The 22,681-nt window shown below is 42.8% G+C and overlaps 2 protein-coding genes across 3 annotated transcripts in view; one reads left to right on the top strand and one right to left on the bottom strand.

Moving 5' to 3' along the window:
- Window positions 1-848: 848 nt before the first annotated feature.
- TPGS2 (tubulin polyglutamylase complex subunit 2) lies at window positions 849-22,448 on the bottom strand. 2 transcript variants are annotated; one of them, XM_005236159.4, is made up of 7 exons: window positions 22,088-22,446; window positions 17,463-17,542; window positions 9,531-9,618; window positions 7,725-7,856; window positions 5,969-6,082; window positions 4,305-4,465; window positions 849-2,343 (listed from the first exon to the last, which is right to left on the bottom strand). In XM_005236159.4, exons 1-7 carry the CDS (start codon window positions 22,158-22,160, stop codon window positions 2,116-2,118), a joined length of 876 nt encoding a protein of 291 aa, XP_005236216.1. In that variant the 5' UTR covers window positions 22,161-22,446; the 3' UTR covers window positions 849-2,115. The 2 variants fall into 2 exon arrangements, with proteins under 2 accessions (XP_005236216.1, XP_027640595.1); XM_027784794.2 differs by having other exon boundaries at window positions 2,139-2,303; window positions 22,088-22,448.
- A 104-nt stretch (window positions 22,449-22,552) lies between these two features.
- KIAA1328 (KIAA1328 ortholog) overlaps window positions 22,553-22,681 on the top strand; it is a 180,429-nt gene continuing 180,300 nt past the window's right edge. Inside the window, exon 1 of the mRNA XM_055790826.1 lies at window positions 22,553-22,621. Within this exon, the coding sequence (XP_055646801.1) occupies window positions 22,570-22,621 (52 nt within the window). The 5' untranslated portion in view covers window positions 22,553-22,569. The remainder of the gene's footprint in view (window positions 22,622-22,681) is intronic.

The following is a 22,681-nucleotide window of genomic DNA, read 5'->3' on the forward strand; positions in this document are numbered from 1 at the left end:
TAAGAAATGGGGGAAGATGCTGCCTTGCTCCTGCAGCAATTCCGCCACCTCCATCTGAATGAGGAAGTGGGCCTGCAACAGCCTGAGAAGTTTTAAGGTATCATCAGATTAAAAGTAGAACAGTATCAGAAGGTGCCTGTTCCCAGGGGGGTAACAACAGTCTTAACTTTCTAGAAAGTGCTTAAGCAAGCATGGCACATGTCAATTATGTGACTGCGGTCCCAGGGCTGGATACCATGAATATACAACACAGGGATCTCCCAGAGTAGGAAGTGGCAGAACATCACTACTGCGCAAAATCCCAGAAAATGGCATTTACTGGCTGTAATGATCATTCACATGTCACTATTAAAAGGATTACTGATGTACTACTGTACTATCAGGTGGGGTGGTAGGTACTGACATCTCTGTTTCCTCATTAGAGTTGACCTTACATTAGTAGAGCAGCTACAGCAGATCGTTGCCCCACACACAACACACATTGGTTTAAGAGGGCTGGAAAGCATTGGAGGATTTTCTCTCATTTGCGGGTGGCAGAGGGCAGCTGCCAGGCAATACAACAACTGCATTTGAGGGTGGACCCTGATGGCTGCAGGGATTTTGAACAGCGAGCACAGGACAGAAGTGGAACAAATGTCACACAACTGAGTCTTCTGGTCTATGTGAACTAAACTGGGAATTTCAAAGTAGTTCAAGACGGAATTAGCTAAGACACCGTAACCCACCCCTTCTCAGAGATTCTTCACTGTGTCAAAAAAACCCCATCCAAACAATCCAGCCTGCACCCTGCTCTTACCATACTTCCTTGTGCATTTGCTCCCCAAAAGCATTTTCAAATACCCAATCACTCTGGAGGAAGTTATTAACATATTTATTAAAAACATATTTATTAAAATACTATTAAGCACTTACAGGGTGGCTTTGTCTTTCTGAAGGCCACACAAATACTCATGAAAGCCTCACAACATCCCTGTGAGGTAGGTTTGTCTTATGTAATTATGTGACTGTTTCATAAATAAAAGATGATGCTATTTAAATAATCAATGTTCATTTGAAGACGGTGACTTTGATTTCCCTGCTTAGACACAAAATGAGTTGGTCGCTACCATGTGTTTCCAGCACATCTAAGATGACAGAATGGCACAGGAAATAATCAGATGAACTGAAACTCAGCAGTGGGCAGACTAAAGTGCAGTTCTAATCTGAAAACTTACAGTACAGAAAAGAGCATCAGGGGCTTCTAAGTGTACAGTATCTCAGTGGCCTCTTGTCAGATAGTGCCCAATTGAGAAGGATGTTTGAATTGTTAACTTTGCAAATGTATGTGTGACAAACTAACATGTCCTCCTGGCTAACAGGATTCTTAACACCACTGACACACCCTGCCTTAGCAGTTCCCACAAGAAGAGAAAGCAGAGGCAATGAGGGATCTTGCACCTTCTGGCTGTCTTCAGGTTTATTGGGAAGGAGATCACACAGACATCACTATCTGAGAAGATACTGCACAAAGGCCAAAAAGTGGTCTGAGCTGTAGAGCAAGCGATTAGGCCAATGCAGAGGCATGGAACCCCAGGTCTCTTTGTAACGTGAATCTCAGAGCAGAAGTTGGAAGGAGCACAGGGAAGTGCAGAGTTTGATTCTGTCTGAAGCAGAGGATATTTCTTTGTTCAGCGGGTTCCTGCCTGCTCCCAGAGCATGCAAGGTCAGGACAGGTTTCTTTCAAAGGAGATGGCAGAAAAATCTTCACACTGTATTTCAGCAAGCGTCTATTAAAGTAACGATGAATTACATTTGCTTTCGTTTCACTGCTGCAGTTGCACAGGAAAAAAAGTTCCCTATAGAGCTGTGATATCAAGGGCTTCTTCATGCCCTCTGAAAAGAACATGCTGCAAGTAGTAGAAGGGAATAAAATAATTGTATCAAGTTTTTCCTCAGTGTCCAGTAACTACATCCCTCCCATGTCAAAGTACATCATGGCTATATTTCATGCAAATGCTGCAATGTGTTTTCCATGGGCACAACTTCATGCACAAGGAACTTGGTCTGAACCACTGAGACTCTGCATCAGAGAACACCAAAGCTTATTGCAAATGCTGTCCAGGGTCAGATCTCGGGTCACTTCCTTGAAGAATTTCCAGCTAGGGAGGATGTCTTGGTGGAGGTCATGCTTGTGTGACTCTTTTGGGAGCCTGCTGGCTGGGAGGGTGGTTTCTTTTTCATCACTGCTGTTTTGTTCTTGCTTTTAAATACCTTATTGGGGTCCAGCTTGTTCACAAAGGAATCAGCTTCTTCAGAAAGGAGAGCTGTGTTGATGGTTATGGGTTTATACATGTTAAACCATTGCTGAAAGGCAGTATGGTGGGGAAGGAAGAGGTTAAAAACAAACTGCAATTAGACATGTCCACCTTGTTCCCCCTCACCCCTGAGACTTGATTTTAATCATACACCACTTACCAGTTTGCAGTTTACAGGACTTTGAAGAGTGCTTGTGATAAGGATACGCAAGGCTCAGCTATAGCTACAGCCCTGGAACTGCCCCACATTCCAGGCAGAGAAGAGGAGAACCAGACACAAACCTAACACTACCTTTCCTGCAGTGCAACTCCTATCAGGAACAACTGCTGATTTAAACCACAGGAGGAAAAGCAGAAGGAGGGGATGAAACTAAACCACATTTATTTAGATTCAGAGAAGCAGAAAAGATTAAAAAAACTTGGAATTTAAATGTGCTTATAAATTGAAACCAAATTAATTGAACTTCTCATAATATAGCTTCTCTTCACACATAAAATAATGCAGTTTTTTAAACACTTTACACAAAGGATTTTGTGTTTGTTTCTCTTCAGCCTGATTTTACATCTAGAAGTGACCATGATTTTTTTTTATTCCCAGATGTCACCACAAAGTTACACACTGCAGTTCTCATCTCTTAAGTGTTTTTCCTATAATTTTTCCATTGACAAAGTCAGGAAATAAATCTGTAAGGGTTATGGTGTTACAAATGCCACTGAAGTCATGAGCAAAGTGTTGAACAAGATAAACAGAAGATCAATACCAAAATGCAGATGGCAATCTATTTGTGCACTGCTTAATGGAAAACAGCTTTAATATACCACCCTTGAAGACTCTTAAAAATTATAATGGTTAACATACAAAGAGGATTTTAACTAACAGAGGCTGCAAATGATCAGGGAATACAGGAATGATTTCACTAAGGTTTGTGAATATACTAAACATAATAAAATATTCCAGGAGGAAAGTTACAGAAAGGCAGAGCACAGGCATATGCTAGAGTACCATGTACACAGCCTTGACTGATGAAGCAGAGTACAGTATAGCAGGGAAGGTATCAGAAATACAAAGAAACAAGTTCTGCTGCCCACTGATGGATGGGAAATCAGCAGTGATTTTAGCGAGTAGTTCTGATGTATGCATAGGGCTGAGGCAGGCCCAAGGAATGCCATGCTGGTAAGACAGCTGTCTCATCTAGGTGAAGTGCAGACACCCACTGAGACCCCCAGGCCTTGCCAACATACACAGACGTTGCATAGGCTTACGTGCTGGGTTCAGTAGTACTGTCAGATCCTTTCCCTGACCTGTGGAAGCAGGGTTAGGGCTGAAGGCCCTGTAGAACACAGAGGAATGGCTTCTAATAGCAAGGTTCTGGCAGAGCAGAATAGCAGTTTTACTATTAACGGGCTGGAATGGTCACAAAGCTGTACCTGGAGCTCTCCTTCTAGGACTGCTGGCATTGAAATTGCCCCTTTTTGGGCATCATTTTTATCAAGGCATCCTTTCATGACTGAGGAGGATGCAAAGGAATAAATATTTTTTGCAAGGCTCAAACTTATTGTCTTGCCCTGGGCTTCTGTCTAATCAGTACCTGGACTTTCACTTCCACCCAGGGAACAGTAGGCTCTTGTTCAGTGCTGTGCTCAGAAAACTGATCTAGATAAACCTTACATAGCTATGGGGATGAATGGCTTTACGTCTCCTCACTTGCCAGCAGTCAGAGAAATGGAGGTTTACTTTAGAGTCAAGAAAACAAAGACATTTGAGGTTGACAGCCTGCTATTAGAGGTCAAAGGCAGAGCCCAGCTTGGTTAAGAAAAGCAAGGTTAACACAATGTTAGTGAATTCACTAACACAAACAAATGAGTTAGCCATGCTATAGGCAAAAGACTCATAGCTCCTTCCATGGCTTACTTAGGCTTACACCTAAGCCTGCAGACCACCTGTCAAAAGGTCGGAAGACGCCTATGCTCATGCAAAATATACTGACAAAATGGATCCTGCTGTCCTACCTTGGCCTGCGGGCTGATCCCATAGCTGGTGAAGGCATACTGCCACTGTGGGAGACCCAGGTGGGTAATGAGCAGGCGATAGTAGGCTGTGAAGGTTTTGGTGAGGAAATGCCAATACAGAGCTCTGTCCAGGAACCATATCTCTGTGTCTGGGGAGACAACTAGAACAAAACAAACAGAAATTACACTGTTGCTTTGAGTGATCAGATCAATCCTTGGCCATCATCAGATGGGAGACACAACATACTTATTAACAAAGGCTACAGATTCAAAAACGCAGCATCCCTGACTAACATAGATGATTATCTAGAGGCAATGTGGTTTTAGTGGTTAAGAGCATAGGGACTGAAAAGCACTTGATTCTGCTCCCAGCCTTACTAAAAATACTTGTGTAACAGCCATTATACTCACTCTCCCTACTGTAAAATGGATGCAATGCTATACTTTCCCAATTTGGGACTGATACACTACATGGAACATGCTTGGACATCAACAACTTCGTAAGCTCAAAGTACAATTATGGCAAACATTTATCTACCCCAGAAAGTAAAAAGCAACTAACTCAATTGTCAGTCATCTGGATTACTGAATAGAGTCCAGAGTCTGGAAGTCATGGGAGCGTTTGCTGCCAACAAAAACACATTTTGCAAAATCTTTCCACAGCAATCAAATATTTCTGTGGTGGCAACATCTTTCATAGCATAACAAGCAGTGATTTTACTTGGGAAATTGAGATGCTGAACACTGTCAATTAAACACACTGCCCTCTGTGTTGACATCAACACTTGTAAACAATGCTCCTTCCCCTTGTCCAGGTTATCCATGGCATGTGTTGAAATCACTAACACTGGAAGGCAAGAGGACAAGTAAAATGTTTCTGTCCTGGAAGTTGTAGTCACACCCAATGAAAGACACAAGAGTGTCTTTCCCAACAAAAGACACAAACCAAATAGTTTTATTAAGAATAGGTATATCACAATTGCACACCCCCCCACAGTGAACATACATGTATAAACATATGCCCAGTGACCTGTGCACTGTGTCAGATGACAACTCCTTCACAAGTGACTTGAGTGTTTCACTAATCCCTGATGAAAACAGCTTTCTGTGTAGCTGTCAGAAGAAACAGCTCGGCTCACATCTTTCACTCTCCTGTTCAACCCTTACGGCCTAATTTTGACCTAGTTAGCATTTGGAGGCTATGCATCCACACACAAGGTGGAAGAACTAGTATAAGTCTGTCTCAACCAGCTATGGACCTTTTTTACCATCTACCCTTTGCTTCTAAGAGGTTACAGCCTTTCTCATCGAAATGTAAGGGAACCGTTTCAAGACATGCAAGTAACCACAGCTATGTTAGTGGCTGAGCCCTAGCTCTGTATTATTTCAACATGATTGTATGTAGGTCATATGTAAATGCCTTCCTGTTTCTGTGCATGCAGAAATCTTAAGTTATAACTCTGACTCCAACATTAAAAGGAAGGAAAATGTTAGCTCTAGTTAAGTCTCTGTAAGGTTTAGCCCCTGACTTCAGTGGAGACAGGACATCCCACTAAATGTTCATCTAAAAATTGCAAAGAAGATCAGAAACATAACATGATTGTATAAACGTGGTCTCCAGACAATCCACAAGAGATGGTTAACTTTGCTCTTTTCAGTCTTACCTGGTTTAGCGTGCTTATAAACAAGACAAACTTTGCCATTCCCATTGCATGGGTCTAATTCAAAGATAAGACTACGAGAATCAAAGTGTGGCTTCTCCAGTTTGTCCCCATTACCTGAAAGCAGAAAAAAATCTTCGTGAAATGTGTTTGGAAAACTGACTGTCACTGAGCTGAAAAGGGTGAATCTATTTGATATTTATTAAAAAATCAGCTGAGGAAGAAATAAGTCAAACATATTTATACTTCTTGGAAAGGATTAAGTTCCCTGTCTTTAAAAAAAAAAAAGTGAGAAAAATTTTAATCTCCAGTAGGAAAACAAACCAGAGTCAAAATCAGATGGCTGAAAAAAGACATCAAGCTACCCTCTAGTTCCTCCGTGGCGTAAAGCAAGATCAGCTTTACAGATGTCACTCCTGAGAGGTGTTTGTCTTATTGTTTCTTAAAGTCCTCCAGTGTTGGAGATGCCACATTCTCCAAGCAGTCAACCCATATCCACTGTTACCACTTAGAAGTTTGCCTCACGTGGATCCTGAATCTTCCTTGCAGCAACTGAAGCCCATTAGTTCTGTTCTATCCCCATCCCTTTTTTGCCCTACTTTCTTTTTTCCCTAAGGAGGATGGCGAGAACAGTTTATTCTTTTTCTCTTGGCAGAAGACTTTGATGAACTTGGAGAAATACACATTTCTTCATACATTCCAGCGACATCAGCGTCCTTCTCAACAGTCATGTGGTCTTACTCACACTTGTGACCCACAACCACCACACATTTCTACAGGACCATTTCAGGATTGTAGCTGCAAGTTCTTCCAGAATATCATTTTAAATTGTAAAGGTGCTGGGGAAGAAGGTGGCCATAGGAGCTGTATTGTTCAGAAGAATTTTCCCTGAAAGTCAGGATGATAATTCTTGTGGGGATGTAATTTTTTCTCCTTGTACCTTACTAGTGCATCAGTGGAGGTATGAGTGGCTAAATGGAAGCAGATTTTGGTCCATTTCATTACAATGGCTAGAAGAAGATCAGGACTGCAGCCAAGCTGGAATGTACAAAAAGAAACTTCCAGCTGCGTTTAGAAGCTACAAGAGCTATAGAGATTCAGAGATAAGATTGAAATCAAATAGTTATTTTTTAAGCAGTCAGCATGACATCTAGGTCTGTTCTTATCTCCTTAATTTTTCTGACTTGTTAGACTGTAAAAGCTCTGAGAAGTGGTTTTTTTTCTTCTTTTTCTCTCCAAACTGCAGGATGCCCAGCATTTTTAGGCAATCTGGAAACACACATTTTCCAGTGTCACCTCACACTTACATGTATTTACCAGAGTTACTTTTCCAATTCTTAAGAGCATATGCAACTGCCTTTTCACTACCAAGATAAAACCTGTTATCTTTGTTTCATGTAACACCATAAACACACAAAGACTTTAGAAGGTGAATCACTGGAGGAAGCCTCAGTTAAAAATTTAAATAGGGAAAAGGCAGAACAGAAGGACTATCAGGCTGTCAAAAGAGGATGCAAATAATACTAGTAACTGGCAGCATTAACAACCCCCATAAGATTCACAGCATAAAGGTCTACCTCTCAAGGCTGCAGGGGACTAACAGGACATATAGTAGATCCAGCCCAGGAGACAAAGAAAACCCATCCAGTTGGAGTGACCTTTTCTGTTGCTATATCCATGTGCTATAGCCTAACATTACCCTAACAGTGCAAAAGGGATGAGACAGAGTACACTTTCTACCCTGTTAACAGGACCTTACCTTCCTCATCTGTGTCATCTTCCAGGTCAGCAAGAGTTGGTGCATTAGGCAGAGTGTACATAGACGAACCCCCAAGCCGACATAGCTTTGAGACACTATTAATCACCATGGAGCCCAAGGGCATTGGGGTATCTGCAATAAGATGATCATTAATCACATGCAGTGTCAGGAAAGCATTCTTTTCCTCCACACATGAACTCAACCTCTTCTAAAACACAGAGGGAGAGAACAGATGGGTATACCTAGCAGGCCTGGACACTTAATGAAGTCAGGTTCTACAGGAGCAAAAATTAGGCTTTTTCAAACACAGCACCACACTTACAGGTGATACTACACCATCTCACAGCTGTGCAGGTATGAAAATTACACTGCTGGCTAAGCCTGTGCTACAGCTGTTAGTCCACTCCTGTGAAACTGGCTATTAAAAATCCTGGCTAGCTACAGCCACCTCCTCAAAACTTGTTTTCCCTGCTGCTGCCTCTCCTACCAGAAACCACCCCACCCACACACAGCTTATTGGGCAGCTTGTCCTCTTTCCATCCCATATACCTGCACAGGGTGCATCCTCTAGGTTCCTGCACCAACACAAGACTTTATCACTGTGTCAACATGTGGGTGTTCCTGAATGAATGCTTGAGGACTTGACACTTGTCTCTCCTTCCGAGTACTAGTCCTGTTACCGGACATCAAGTCAACCAGCATCCTGCTCAGCCATGTGCCAGTGTGAATGGTTTCAGAAGACACTACTGGATGCTTGCTCAAACAAGACAGTTGCACATGCTGCCTTGGTCTCTGTGCACTTGTGTGCCCTGAAAACAAGACTCTTCAGAGGTCACAACACTCTAAATCCCACTTGAAACATGACGGGACTCAGGGCAGTTGCTAAAGCCCTGATGTCAACTGTCTCTGAAATGAAATTCTGCTTCCTGAGGAAAACTGTATTTAACACCATCTCCAGAAGTAAGCAGTATCCACAGCTCAATTTGACAACCTTAGCTGACAGCGAGAGCCAGGGTAACAGCTGCAGTGTCTCCAGTGCAGTGCCTGATCCTTGCCAAACAAGGATGGACAATAAAGCTCAGTCCTGTTCTCACTTCCACCACTGACTCCAGTTTAACTGACTCTGGACTTTAGCTTGTGTAAAGCAGAGTCCAGGCTCCAGAATGTACACATGCTTTTTAATGAGAAAGAGGAATTATTAGAGGGTGACTCTTCCTACTGCTTTATGATAGTATAAAGGGCTAGAGCTGCTTTTCCATGAACTACAGAGGGAGTCTATAAACAAGACTTAAACTACATACCTAAATATGAGTGTCAACAGATGGCTAGTGTACTACAAAATGGTATTTATGTCACAAAGACTTGTTTGGTTTCTAGGCACTGTTCAGTGTACATGTCTCTTCTGTAAAAGTCCAGCAGATGCAAGCAATAGTCTTTGCCCTGTTGCATCAAGAAGGGACCTCTGATGCACAGTCATATTTTTTTCCTCACCACGACATCTCTAGAACAGTCTACAATCCCATGCAGGACTACACTCACTCATTAATTGAGAGGTCACTTTTCTGTAGTCACTGATCAAGCTGCCTAGCAGAAACAAACCACTTCATTTTTCTGTGAGTTAAAGAATCATGCTAATTTGTCTTTCAAAATGAAGTGCTGCACACGTTTTTGCTCAGACTAATGCAGGATGCTGACAGAATTGTATCGACTATGCAGAAAGTAAGTTTGAAATTACAGAGATTCTCCAAAGGAAAGACTAGCTGCAATGAAATAAGGGTATTGGTGGAGAGGGATACCTGGACTCACCATCGGTCTTCACGCTCCAGGTCATCTGGAAGCCATCAGTCATCAGATAGAAGTTCTTTAAATCTTCTGGTAATACGCAGGAGTTTTTCTGCAATTCACAATCAAAGTGTTATGAGAAAATGCTGAATGTGTCTCAAACACAAATAACAACTAAATATTAGTACAGAAATATTTGCTACCAAATGTTTTGCTCAAGTCCAAGATGATTCAAATCAGCTCAAATATTTTGTCCCAAAACTTTGAGGAAAAAATGCCTATTTCTTGAGTCTGTGCTACTATATTAACAAAGATGACTCGGGAAAATTTCACAATGAGCGATCAGTCATCACAAGATTTTTACAAGGTTGCTCCCCAACTGAGATGGCATATCATCCTTTGATACTAACAGCCACTCCAAGATCACATACATAAAAATAATCAGCTTTTTTATAGATATGGCTTACAAAGGTAGAGTTTTGCTTTAATTGAAATCAGGCTAAATCTACCTGTTCCTCTAAAGCATGTATAATACTAACACAAGGATTCCCTTCTTTTGCGGGATTTCAGTTCCAAGTAGGTGAGAGAAGCATAGACTAAAGAGTTGCAAATAATTAAGCAGGTTTGATGTTTCACTTAAACAGTATGCGTGCAAACACACATAGAGCCAGTCTCACAAGCCTGCTGGTCTGCCTTCATGCCACCAAACTTCAGTGCTGGCTGGGGCTCTTAGTCCTGCTTCCTTCTGAGACAACAGTGAAAAAGCTGCTCCAGTGAGCTGGTGAAAGTACTTTTAAGAACCAGGACCCTTCTCCTATTCTTACCTTGGTTGTGAAAGGAGCCTTTCTTAGCTTAGACTCTTCAGCTGTGCCACAAATATGAGAATGAAAGATAAAGCTTAATTCTCAGAACAAGAAGCCCAAAGCACTACAGGCTCGTGGTGACAGGACTGGCTGCAGACCAGTGACACTCTGTTCCTATTGTGTCAAGAACACAAAATAAAAAAGTACAGAAGCCTGTCAGTTTTAAGAAGACAACCAACACACATGACTAAAGGAGCTATCTGTTGTTCTGTTTGTAGTTGGTTTAGAGAAAGACTGAGAAACATTGAAGTGAATTTGCATTTAAAGTATCACCAAACTCAAGAATCAAAAAGAATCAGATCTCAAAACAAACAAACAAAAAGTATCAGATGGTCTCCTGTGATGCAGGTTCCACAATCCAGATTGCTTGTCCAAGGCCTGCACCACCTTCCTTGTGAAAAAGTGTTCCTAATTGCAGTCTGAACCTCCAAGCTGCAACTTGTGGTCATTCTCTCTTTTCAGCTTCATGTGCCTTTAAATCAGCTTGGGAACAAAGACAAATAAACCCTTTGAGGGTCATTCTTTGTCATTAAACCAGAAGGATAGACAACTTCTTTAAAATGCTGATCTGAGAGCTGTTTATAATCACAGGACCCTGGGAACTATATTTTACAGGGAAAATGGACAAATACTGTGAGAATTGCAATATAGTATGTCTGATAAATCAAGTACTTTTGTGACAGTATTTGCAGCCTTTTCTAAAACAGGTGTATTTCTTCCATTCAGCCAGTTTTAAAGACATGCTGTTGGACATGGCCTGCTCTTTGCGCAGTTTGACACCCAAAGCCAGAAAAGACAGAATTACAAACCTTAAGAACATTTATAGGTCAGTAGTGCTGTCCCTCCTATAGGCTTACCATGCCACAGATCAAGATGTTATCCACAGCTAGGCCTCAGAGTCAGATATTAATAGTTTTCCATAATTGTGCCTTTGCTGGGCCTACTTCCCTACACTACTAGAAAATGTAATGTTCAAAGTTTCATAAAATAAAGCAAGAATATTCTGGTAACCAGTAGCTAAGGAAAAGAAACATGCACATGCAGTTCCTGTAGCTCTGGTTTACTTGGAGCATCAATTTATAACATCTCAACAGAACCTGATCAGATTCTCCTCCATGTCTGCAACTTGTGCTATCTGCCCTGATGTTGCCTAAATGCATCTATCCAGCAGGAGCTACCTGCCAGCTGTGCATCCAGCTGCAATGCTGGCCTCTGGTCACCAGCACAAGCAAGGAAAGGTGCTGGTCTCCTGCCCACATCCCCTCCCTTCCCTAGGATCAGGGCATCCCTTCTGCCTGTTAAAGCCTTACTCATGGACACTTTCTTTGAATTGTTACAGTCACTGTCCCCTCAACTATGGTGTATACACTGTGCAGGAGCCTCTAACCCACCCACAACCTTCACTCTTGTGTGTTAAACTTACTTTCTAAGTATACCCATTTATGCTGACAGAGTGTTACTGATGAGACCCAGACATTAAAGGCTTTGCAGCTTGCAATAGGGCAGGTCATTTTACTTGCCCTGTCAGCAGCCTGGTCGCTAGCACAGCGCTTTCCTAATCCAGGTAGGGAAAGTCTTCACAGGCAAAAAGTACTAAAGCAGAGAATCTGATACTGCAGAAACTTTGTTTTGAGAAGAACTTATCGTCCTTTGATAAAAGACTGTTGATGGCTGAGACCCTGGTGGTACATTTCAGGAGATTACTAAACCACATGGACATATCTGAAGTTCTTCAAATGCCTTTAACAAACACACCTTCTTCTGTGGGTTCTTCTTAGTCCTAAATATTTATAATTTCATGCTGCACTTTCACCACTTCCAATCTTAAACTGTAGCTATAAGCACAGTCACAAGGTTTAAAACTATGAAGAAAGAAAATACAACAGACCTGCTACAAAGCCTCAGAAGAGTACAATATTTACACAACACTTTCAGTTCATTTAAAACCCCCTGATTTTAACTAACCTGCCCCAACTGTAAAAATACATATGCGAACAGCTGTCTTGACTTCAGTAGGTGTTCTCCTTTAAGCAGGAGAACCAGATCTGCTGGCATGACAAAATATAAGATTTTAAAACTTCCATCATAGCATCCAGTCAAACGCTACCACAAATCAGGCACATACCAATTTAACAAGCATAGCTGATTAAGATAAGGAGAAAGTACATCTGGATAGGCCTTCTGCTCTGAATCCTCCTTTCCTGTATGGGGAGATTAACATGTGCGTGTTTCTCCAGACGGCTGCCCTCCCCACTCTGTCTTAGAATTCTCCTAACCATATCCCTTTGCGTGACTTCCCAAATGATGCTGCAAAATGATGGGTGGAAAATGCTGTACCAGAGGACATCTGGGGTCTACAGGAAAAGGTGTCTATACAGGGAGCTTTGCTAATACCCACCTCTTCCATCTGAAAGAAAGCATTGATTGATTAGTTATATTATGCTCAACCACATGACCCTATGATGTCAAAACAGTGGTCTTCCAACAGCAGAGTTGGAGAAACAAGCCACTACTATATACTAAAAATGGTTTCTCAAGCTCTGTACTCCCCCTCCTCAACTGGTAGTTTCCAGGGCTGTGATCTCCAGCTCCATAAAATACAATATTCCTAATAATGTGCCAGAAGTGGCTTAACCACAGCCCTGACAAGCAGCTGTTTTCACTCCAGTCATATGGTTATAGTCATCAGCTCATAAAACAAAATATCTCAAGTGCCCAATATGGTGTGTGAGTTCTATTTCTTTTGTTTATTGTCCGTAATATCTCCAAATAGTCTCCCAAGAAAGCACAGTCCATTGAGGATACAGAATATTAGAACCAGGGTAGTTTTGATGCCAAGACCTGATCAGCACTGGATCCAGAGCTAAACCACTGACATATGGCAATTCACTTAAAGCACTGTTAATGCCTCCCAAGCAAATGTCCTACAGAAATCGACAGCAATGAAAACATACAGCTCTAGAGACTTCTCTGAAAAAAAACTGAATTAGTTTTATCCAGCTTCTGGGGAGAGAAGGAAGGGATTTATGTCATTTCTCAGGGTTTCCAAGTAGCAGAGCATACCAGCAGCCACCTTTCCCTCTCCCTAACATCATGCTGTTTCATGACTGGTCTGCCCCTAGCTGCCAGTGATTGCAGATGTTAATTAATGTAACATTTCTGTGTTCTATAAGACATTCTTGTTGCATCTTTTATAAATCTGATCTGGGGGTGGGTGGGTGGGGTAGGGATCCCAGGAGATCACCTTACATGGACTTCCTGCCCTGAAAGGCGCTGGGCTGGAGTATAATTGATCCCTGCTGCAGGGAACAGGATTTGACAATTGTCTTGTGGATGATATTGTGTAGCCAGTTTTTAAATCAGAAAGGAGGGGAACACTGTTTCAGAAACACTATCTACCTCCTAAAAGTCCTGCAGCCTCTCCTTTATTATGCAGCTTGAAGAAATGCACCTTTTTTCATGCACTGGTTCTGCTGGATCCACTTTCCCCACCTCTCCCATCATCAGGGCCACAAGACAGGTTCAAGATGGGCAGATGCAGTGCTCCTGGGAATCATCAATGGCAGCTTGCCTAATGCTGAGGGAGGATGTTACAAGAAGGATGACAAGAAGGACCCTTGTGGATGCACAGGCCTGCATACATACTTTTGAGTCAAAATGCCGGGGGAGGTTTAGACTGGACATCAGGAAAAATTTCTTCACTGGAAGGGTGGTGAAGCATTGGAACAGGCTGCCCAGGGAGATGGTGGAATCACCATCCCTGGAAGTATTTAAAAAATGGATAGATCCAATGCTTAGCGACATGGTTTAGTGGTGGGCATGGCACTCCTGGGTTAACGGTTGGACCTGATGATCTCAAAGGTCTTTTCCAACTTAAACCTAAATGACTCTGTGAAGACTTCTAGAACAGCCAGGAACTACCACCACAGTACCCACTGAGATCCACATTCAGAGAGAGTTTCTAGATTGTGTGGTAGCCTGAGACAGTCCTCCCCTCAGAGAGAAAAGCAACAGGGTGCTTGAGGGCTCTTTTATGGATTTGTTAGAGGAAAACACATCTTTGTAGAGAAAGTGTATAAGGAACAACAACAAATTTCCCATGTAGACTTGCAGAATATCAAAGCTCCAGCAACGTGATAGGCAGGGACCACCTACAACCAGCCAGCGGCAGTTCAGACACTGCTAACAAACCAGCAGAGGAACAGGCAAAATGACTCCCTCCCATCCCTTGGCCTGCTGTGGTACTGAGCTCTGGGACCTCCAGCTACCCCTGACAGAACGCAGTTTTCTTTTCTTTGAAAACCAAAACAATGATGTGACTTATTTCTCTTCTGGTTGATGCAAAAAAGAAAATGTGTTCAGATGTTGTCATAGCAGATACCCTAAAACATTGCTGGGAAGCACTCTGGTAACACTTACTTTTAAAAACTGCACATGGAGGGGAGCAGGCCAGTTGCCTGCCCAGTTTTAGGAGTGGGAACAGGTTCATAGCATGATATGCAGTTATTACAGCTGGCGTTCCAGTGACATGGTAACTTTGTTTCTACTCTGCCTTCTATTGCTTGCCTAACTTTCTTGGGGAAGAGATATCACCTTGGCAGGTCAGAATATCAGGAAAGGTGAAAAGGCAATCTGCTTTTATTATAACATTTTGAACTGCTTGAAAGTTTGGGGGAAGTGATGCTACCCATGTAAACACTAGACAATCATATATCTTAAGTTTTTGCAAGTGCGCTGATTTCCAATAAAATATTCAGGATTGGCTTCCTGAAGTGTAAAACTTAACAGCTCTTTCTGCCTCTACAGAAAGCCTTGGACAAAAAAAACCCACCAAAACCCAAAAAAACCACTCTTCTGCCTTCCTACTATCTTACTGCACTGTCTCCTGTCATGAAGCTCACCTTCTCTTGCAAAGCCTCATGGCAGCTAATGGATGTTTCACAAGCTGATCTAAGATTTTAAAACTTCCATTGTAGCATCTAGTTAAAAACTAGCACAAACCGGGCACAGCCCAATTGAACAAACACAGCTGATGGAGGCAAAAGAAAATGCATATTGCTAACATTATTAGAATATAATTTTAACCATTCATAAAAAAAGGTTGATTTTCTTTTAAGAGTTTCTGAACACCATAGGGTTTTTTCTCAGTAGAAGTACATTTCCATTGCAAAACAGAAATATGACTGAAAAAAATGCTTCTAGAAAAAAAAAGTAAAAAAAAATAATTCTGAAGAATAGGGCTTTTATTTGGTAAGTCTCTATAAAAAAAAGAGGGTGTTTTGGGAAAAAGAACGTAATTTTGGGAACAGTTTAGCCAGTTTTCTCCACATCACACAAAAAGCCCTGCAAATACTTTTATAAGCAATGATGTAGAAGGGAGTTAAAAATACAGACTGTGACAAGATCTTGTTAAAATTTCAACTAGAAATGATTATGTGCATAAGTATTGCCACCTAGTGGATACCAAAAAAAACCACACCTGTGGTAAAAGTGAACGTTGGGTACATACAAACTTGTATTCAAATTCAAGCAGAATGAGTTTGAGGTGCAAGTTCATCCTGGAAGGGCTGTGTGAGATGCTGAGTGCTTTGCACTCAATCGTCACTGCAGGACAGACTGCAAATGCGTGGACTGTGTTAGATATCAGACTTCATCCCCAAAGATCAAGAAAAAAATAAGGAAAAAGAAAATAGTTACCTTTTAAATTCAAGAAGAGAGATTTCAGGTTTTGCCAATGCAACTGGAACCAAAGCCCAAGAAACAGATAGCGAAGTCCTTCACCATTAGCAGTCCAGCTCAACTGTATCTACTTAGCTTTTGCTATTTATTTCCACAATTAACTTAGTCCATTAGTGGGTAGGGAGGGAGCTGAGGTTCTGTTTTGACATCTTTGGAGTGAAATGCTTTGGCTACAGCATTTCAAAGTCTGACTTCACGAGAACAGCCCAGTTTTGAAAGAAACCCTATTAGATTTGGAGGAGTAGCAGCACCTGAAAATGACAGCAATACTATTGTTCAGGAGAAACAGTCCTCTCCACTCAACAGAAGAATGAGCGAGTGTCACCCTGCCACTCCCAGACCTGAGCTGGCTCACAGTCAGGGTGCCTCAGACTTCCCAGCCCAGTTTATTTGACACCTGAACAACAGCTACAGGAAATCAGGAATAAGTTCACACAAACCTGAAAAACCGGGCATTTCTGCCTGACCACAGCTGCTGAGAAGTTTCAGTAAATAACACAGGTGTACATCACATACATTCTAACCTGGACTTACAAACTCTTGATAAATATCACTAATTGAGATAGGCCGTTACAAAACCTAATGCAATATTCTTCCTTACTGTTAAGTAAAAACTGTACATGGCAAGGTGTGATCAAAGGGCAAGTTATTTTATGCAGCAGCAACAAGGGCAGTCTCTGGGAGCATGTGCGTTAAGGCATAGCCAGGGCTGGAGCAGAGGGAGGATGATTCACTCAGCACCATCCTCTGACATGCCCCTTTCCAAAGGCCAGCCAGCTTCCACTGTCCCTTCCCTACATATCAGCAATACCTAGAAAGGAGTTATTCCCCCATGGTCATAGGATTGACAAACATATATATAGTCAAAAAGGGGACCAAAAATGCCATCTCTGCCCACCAAAGTCACATGACAGTATTCAAGAACCCTCTGGTCATGCAGTCTGGTGCAGTGAGGTCAGCTAATGTGGAGTGAAGGTTAATAAGCTTCTTAATTTTGTTTGAAAGGGAGTTGGAAAATGGTTTCAGACCTGAGTCAGAACAGTGTTTGTTCTCCACTGAGTCACCAATGTTGCTGCCTACTACAGTTATGTAATTTCTTCTTAAGAGCTGTCATTCTGAATACACTTACACTGATGGAAGTTTCTTTAACAGATCAGGCACACATGATAGCCTAAAATACAGAGTAATACCTGATTAAAAAAACCCAACAATATCTGTTTAGGCTCCACTGTGTATTAAACTTGTTAACAGGCTGTCTCAAACAAATGCAAAGTAGCCATTGCATTTGACATTCTCCATGGGCTGTCGTACATTCAGACAGACCTCATTGCAGTATTACCACAAAAATACTCACTTGCTCCCATGAAATGATTGTGTGGCGTTCAGCTGGCTCCTTTTCCACAAACGTCACCTCAGCAACTCCTGGAGAAGTCTCTAAAAGGAAAAAGAGGAGCAAGTTCACAGCTGGCACGGGTGAGACCAACACTGAGTCAGACAATTTTGCAAGTTAATCTTACTGACAGCTGGGGAAAAGGCATTAATGACTGCCAGCATTGTGCTGGTGACTGAGCAGTCACTTTCTTTTGTCTGTAACTGTACTCAGCATGTCTTGGCATAAGGATGGGTAATGCTGCACAACATGTCAGCCTTTGATATTTGTTATACATACATACACACATTTTGTATTCAAGGTCTAATCTTTTGCAGAGGATTAATGGAAAAATCAACCATGGGTTCCCAGGCAAACTCTAAGAGAAGCAAATCTTTCTTTATAAGCATACCCTGTGGTTTCAGTTGGGTAGGATATTCTCAGCTTGAGACAAAATGTTGTGCAGTGTTGCTGTGAATTGCAAACTGTATTCCACAAAGATAAGCACACTTCAACACTGGATTCAGTGGGTTTGAACAGAAGCAGAATCTGATCCTGCTGAAGGGATCTGCATGAGCAACCATAAGTTCTCTGGAATCCCAGCTGGGCACACGTGAATTTGTTACAAGCACTGAGCTCATAATTTATAAAATTCATCTGAGTATTTTACGGGAAAGAATTCTATATAAATGCAAGATAGTAATCTACACGGTGCTATCCTTGCAGGTGTGCAATGGCAGAACAGTCTTGCTTGCACTTATTATTTTACAACATTTTACTTCATCTACAGCCAACTGAAATACTTCCCACTGACTTCATTCACTTTGGATCAGGTCCAGAAAGACTACTAACTTGGTGTTGTGGGAACTGCAAGCCCAGCACAGGGTTGTGGAATAGAAGTGATCACTATGCAGAGCTTTCAAGACTGGCTGTGCTATGAAAGTATTGTCTCCCAAAGCAGTCACACATATTATAATCGCTTTCTGGTAAAACATACACAGTGCACTAGACAGGAAAGGCAGGCACGAGAAAGCTTTGGTTTGGTTTTTATCTCCAGCACTGGACTTTTTAATTCTACCAGTAGTGTTGTTCTTGTCTGTTCTGTTGGTGGAAGTGCTTCACCCTGCTTCAGGAAGTCTAAACTTCACTTTATTGGAAATACTGATAGGTACATTGTCAGATAATTTAAAAGACAAGACAATCAGAAAACCAAACTCCAACTTTAAGACAGAAAAAAAAAAGAAAAAAATTAATCATAGCAGTTCACTTAGGTAATCCCTTTGGCCAAGGTGGGGCCCCAACATACAGAAGAGTTATGTTTGGCAAAGTTCCACTTCCAATAGGTGAGGGTGCAAGGCAGAAGCGTCTGTCTTTTTCTAAAATATAAGCCATCCATATGTATTCACTTCTAAAGAAGTATGTGAAATGAATGACCTAACCAGTCTTTTCCATCTAAGCTATGCAAGCCTTATGACAAGTTAAGAGATTATAATAACAGAGTAATTGTTATTTCTGTGATCAAAGAAAACAGCAGGGATGTTTAATTCATCATGCACAATGGCTCGGCTGGGATGACAGAAGATTAAATATCCTATCAGTCAAAGAAGCCATCTAGGAATGAGAGAACTCTAAATAGGTCTAAACCAAACCCAAGATCAAAAGAAAGAAATTCTGTCTTAAAAGCCTGAATGTTGTATTAAAAATATCTTGTGGGTGAACTGAAGACCACATTTAATAGATGTGTGTGGGTATGGACAGGAGCTCCATTAAACATTAATGAGGAAAAGAAGTCGGCAATGGGTTGCTTTTTCTTCTAGATGGAAGAAATAAAGAAGCTACCCAGGTTAGACAAAAGTTACAGGATAAAGCTTAACTAGTTCAGGTCACTCCTCCGTATTAACTATCCTGAATCAGGATCACAGTAAACTCTGTCCTAATTTTAGGACATTTAATCTGGAAACCTCCAAAAATGCTTTGCAGTATTAATGAGAAATAATGGATGCAATGGTGTGACACAAAGCTGAAGCAGGAAATCACAGCCTTATCAGTCCTTATGGTACTGCTAATACTGACTGTAAGTCGGATAAACTCTCAGCATCTTTGTAAAGCATCTGGATAGTTACATTCTTATGCAATAAGAACTGGAAATAGTGAAGTATGGTCCTGCCCTAGGCAGTGCAGAACAGCTAACATCTCCCATTAAGACTTAGCTGTGAGCCAATCAACCTTTCTAGAGTTTGCTAGTAGTCACAGAACTTCAGCACAATGAATCTTGCTGGCAGGGAGAAAAATGCTTCTTTTTCCCCAAATTACAACCTCCATAATGGTTGTGAGAAACCTCCCACCTTGTAGGGACTTCCACAGAGACTACAAGCTAAAAAAACCCTCAAGACACATACCCCCACCCCCCGCTCATATACAGGATTTGTTTAAAGGAGGGTTTTTGAAATGGTGCCATGAATATTTGTTTGTAAACTTTTTCAAAAATTTCGCCTCAAGCTCCCATATACTGTATGTGCAAAATTTTCTTGCTTTAAAAGAGTATGTTGAGTTTCATTACATGACCATTTGTATCTCCTGGAAAAAATGTTTCACAAACTCAACCAAGTTAAAAGCCTGTTACTGCTTTTATATTATGGTAGGCAGAAAAGAATCTGCTGGCTTCATGAGACTTCCCAAAAGAAGACTGAAAATAAGATAGACTCTAGTGCTGCAAACTACCAAGTAAGGAGTCTTTCTGAATGAGATACCCTTAGTTATTTGAAAGAACAGATTGGTAATGTTTCCCAATTAGTGCAGCAATTCTAATTAATATGGTGGCATAATTTACATGCTTTGGACTACTTCACTGGGAAAAAATATGCAAAATTCCCAGAAGGAGTGGAGAGATGGAGAAAAGAACCAGAGTAAAACATCACTGCAATGGACTGGGGTACACATTGCTATACTGCACAACACAAGTTGTCAGGGATACAGACAGAAAAACAAAGAAACCCAAACACAAACCAGGAAACAACTTCCACGTGAAAGGGATATTACAGGACTTTCAGAGCAAAACCTGCATTGCCATGTCTTGCTGGTGCAACTAACACACCTACCCAAAACATTTTATATGGTAACATTATTTTTGGACATAGTTAACATCATGCAGATCTCATACATCTGAGCCTGGCTGGTAAAAATGAGGGCAGGACTAGTAATTTGTAAAAATCGTTATTTCAAAAAAGCATTTGCCATGATGGTTGATTATCAGTAGTTTCACATTTTTAATGCTCTCACAGACTAGAAAGTTAATGTTATCCTGACCTCACAACTGGAAAACCAAAAACCTAAAAAACCAAAAGAAAACCCCCAACCCAGGAAGTGCACCAGTAAGTCAGTAAGAGAATGCTGAACAGAGACTGAGGACAAAAGCCTGTCTTAACTGAAGCCCACAGAAAGAATTTTGGCCTGATCTTCTAATCTTGTCTGAGAGCTATCCACAAATGTGTACAATTAGCCATATACTAGGTTACCAGATGAAACTCACTGTCCTGCAATACAGCAGCTGGGTGAGGTAACTACAGCAGTCCCTTTTGGCTTTAAAATTCATAGGAAGAAGTTCTGGAACTGCAATTCGTAATGTTGTATGCAAGGCTTGGGACAGATGTATTGCTTTCCAGACATACAAATATGACAGTTCTATAACCCAAGCTGCTGACAGAGAAAGGTCTGATGCTAAAACCCTTTACAGATGCAAATACTTTCACCAATTCTTGTGATTCTACTGACATGAGTAAAGTTTTGTCTGAGAAGCCTGACTTTCAGATGTTGAATGCCTTGCCCTCCTGTTGAACTTCAAAGGGAACTGCAGGGATGCAAGAAAGCTCAAGATCTGAGCAAAAACCAGAGATGGCAAACAGGGCGTGTTGTGGGAAAACTCCCATGGTATGGGAATAAGCTGCAGGGCGACTATGGGGAGCTGATCCTGAGCAGATTCACAGATTAGTCTTCTGACAGAACACTGTGCCACGCTCAACTGCTTCCATTGGGCATGCTACCTGCTGACCCTATGTTACAAGAGACTGTAAGAATTATGCATGCTTTTGGATAAAACACCACCTTCTCTTTGATTTATTTTTTGAAAATGTAGGGCTCTCTTAATTCGAGACATTCAGGATTTCTGCCATTGATTCAAATGGTAGAAACGGGGGTTTTGTGTATGTGTGTGCATACAAGAAGCACAGCTATGTGATTCTAGAGGAGGAACTGTGACAACCCTGTGACTGGGGTTCAGCCAGGAGCACCGTGGTTCCCAGCGCTGCACGCACCTCACGCCCTGGGGCTGGCCAGCGGTTCTGGGCTGCGGGGCCGACTGGGGCAGCCACGGCCGAGCCGAGCCCTGCCCTGCCAGGCCCGGCCCCACCGCTGCTGAAGCGCCTCGGGGCGGGGGAGCTCGGAGCCCCGGCAGGGGCCGGGGCCTACAGGGCCGCCCCAGGACCACCACCCCGAGCGCTGAGGGAGGCGCCCCTTCCCGCCCCCGAGGGGGTTTCCATGACAACCGTGTGAAACCCACCGCCCTACCCCCAGCCCTAACCCAGGCCCAGGGGCTCTCGCACACAACCACTCACCCAGTATCCGCGTGACCCCCAGGGTGAGCTTGTCCAGGTGGGGTTTGATGCTGGCGGAGGGCTTCTCCTCCATCCTCCGCAGGGCCCCGCCAGGCTCCCCTCACTGGCAACGACAGGGTACTCAGGCGAGACCTATGATGGCGTGTGCGTGTGTGCGGGGCAGGGGGCGGCGGGGATACCCCTTTTGTCCTTCCTCCCGCTCTGTAGCCGCGGCTGCGCCCCGAGGTGCGGCGGGAGCGGTAGTTCTACAGCCGGCTGCGGGAGGCGTGAGGCGGCCTGACGGGAGCGGCAGTTCCGCGGGCGCGCGGCCCGCCGCAGCCCGCGCTCGGGGCACTACGACTCCCAGCATGCATCTCTGCCCCGCGCGCCGGCCCTGCCGGTGGGCCCCGGCAGCCGCCAGGCGACGCCGGCGCGGGTAGCCAATGGGCGGCGAGCGCCGGGGGGGCGGCGGGGGGCACTCTGGGAGTGGCGGTTGTTTCAAGATGGCGGAGGTGGCCGCTGGGCCGGGCGGAGGTGCTTATTGGAGTCGGGACAGTATCCTTCTGCAGGGCGCGGGGGGCCGCGGCGGGGCTGTGCCGTGGCGGGGGAACCTGG

This window comes from Falco peregrinus, chromosome Z, assembly GCF_023634155.1.
Source record: "Falco peregrinus isolate bFalPer1 chromosome Z, bFalPer1.pri, whole genome shotgun sequence".
NCBI classification, from domain to species: Eukaryota; Metazoa; Chordata; class Aves; order Falconiformes; family Falconidae; genus Falco; species Falco peregrinus.

Excerpts from the sequence above, each read along its gene's own strand:
- TPGS2 (XM_005236159.4), bottom strand. The coding sequence starts at position 22,160 with ATGGAGGAGAAGCCCTCCGCCAGCATCAAACCCCACCTGGACAAGCTC. Across the intron at positions 17,543-22,087 it reads GGGGGTCACGCGGATACTGG|AGACTTCTCCAGGAGTTGCT; the intron begins GTGAGTGGTTGT and ends TTTTCCTTTTAG. Across the intron at positions 4,466-5,968 it reads TTATAAGCACGCTAAACCAG|TTGTCTCCCCAGACACAGAG; the intron begins GTAAGACTGAAA and ends GTTTTGTTCTAG.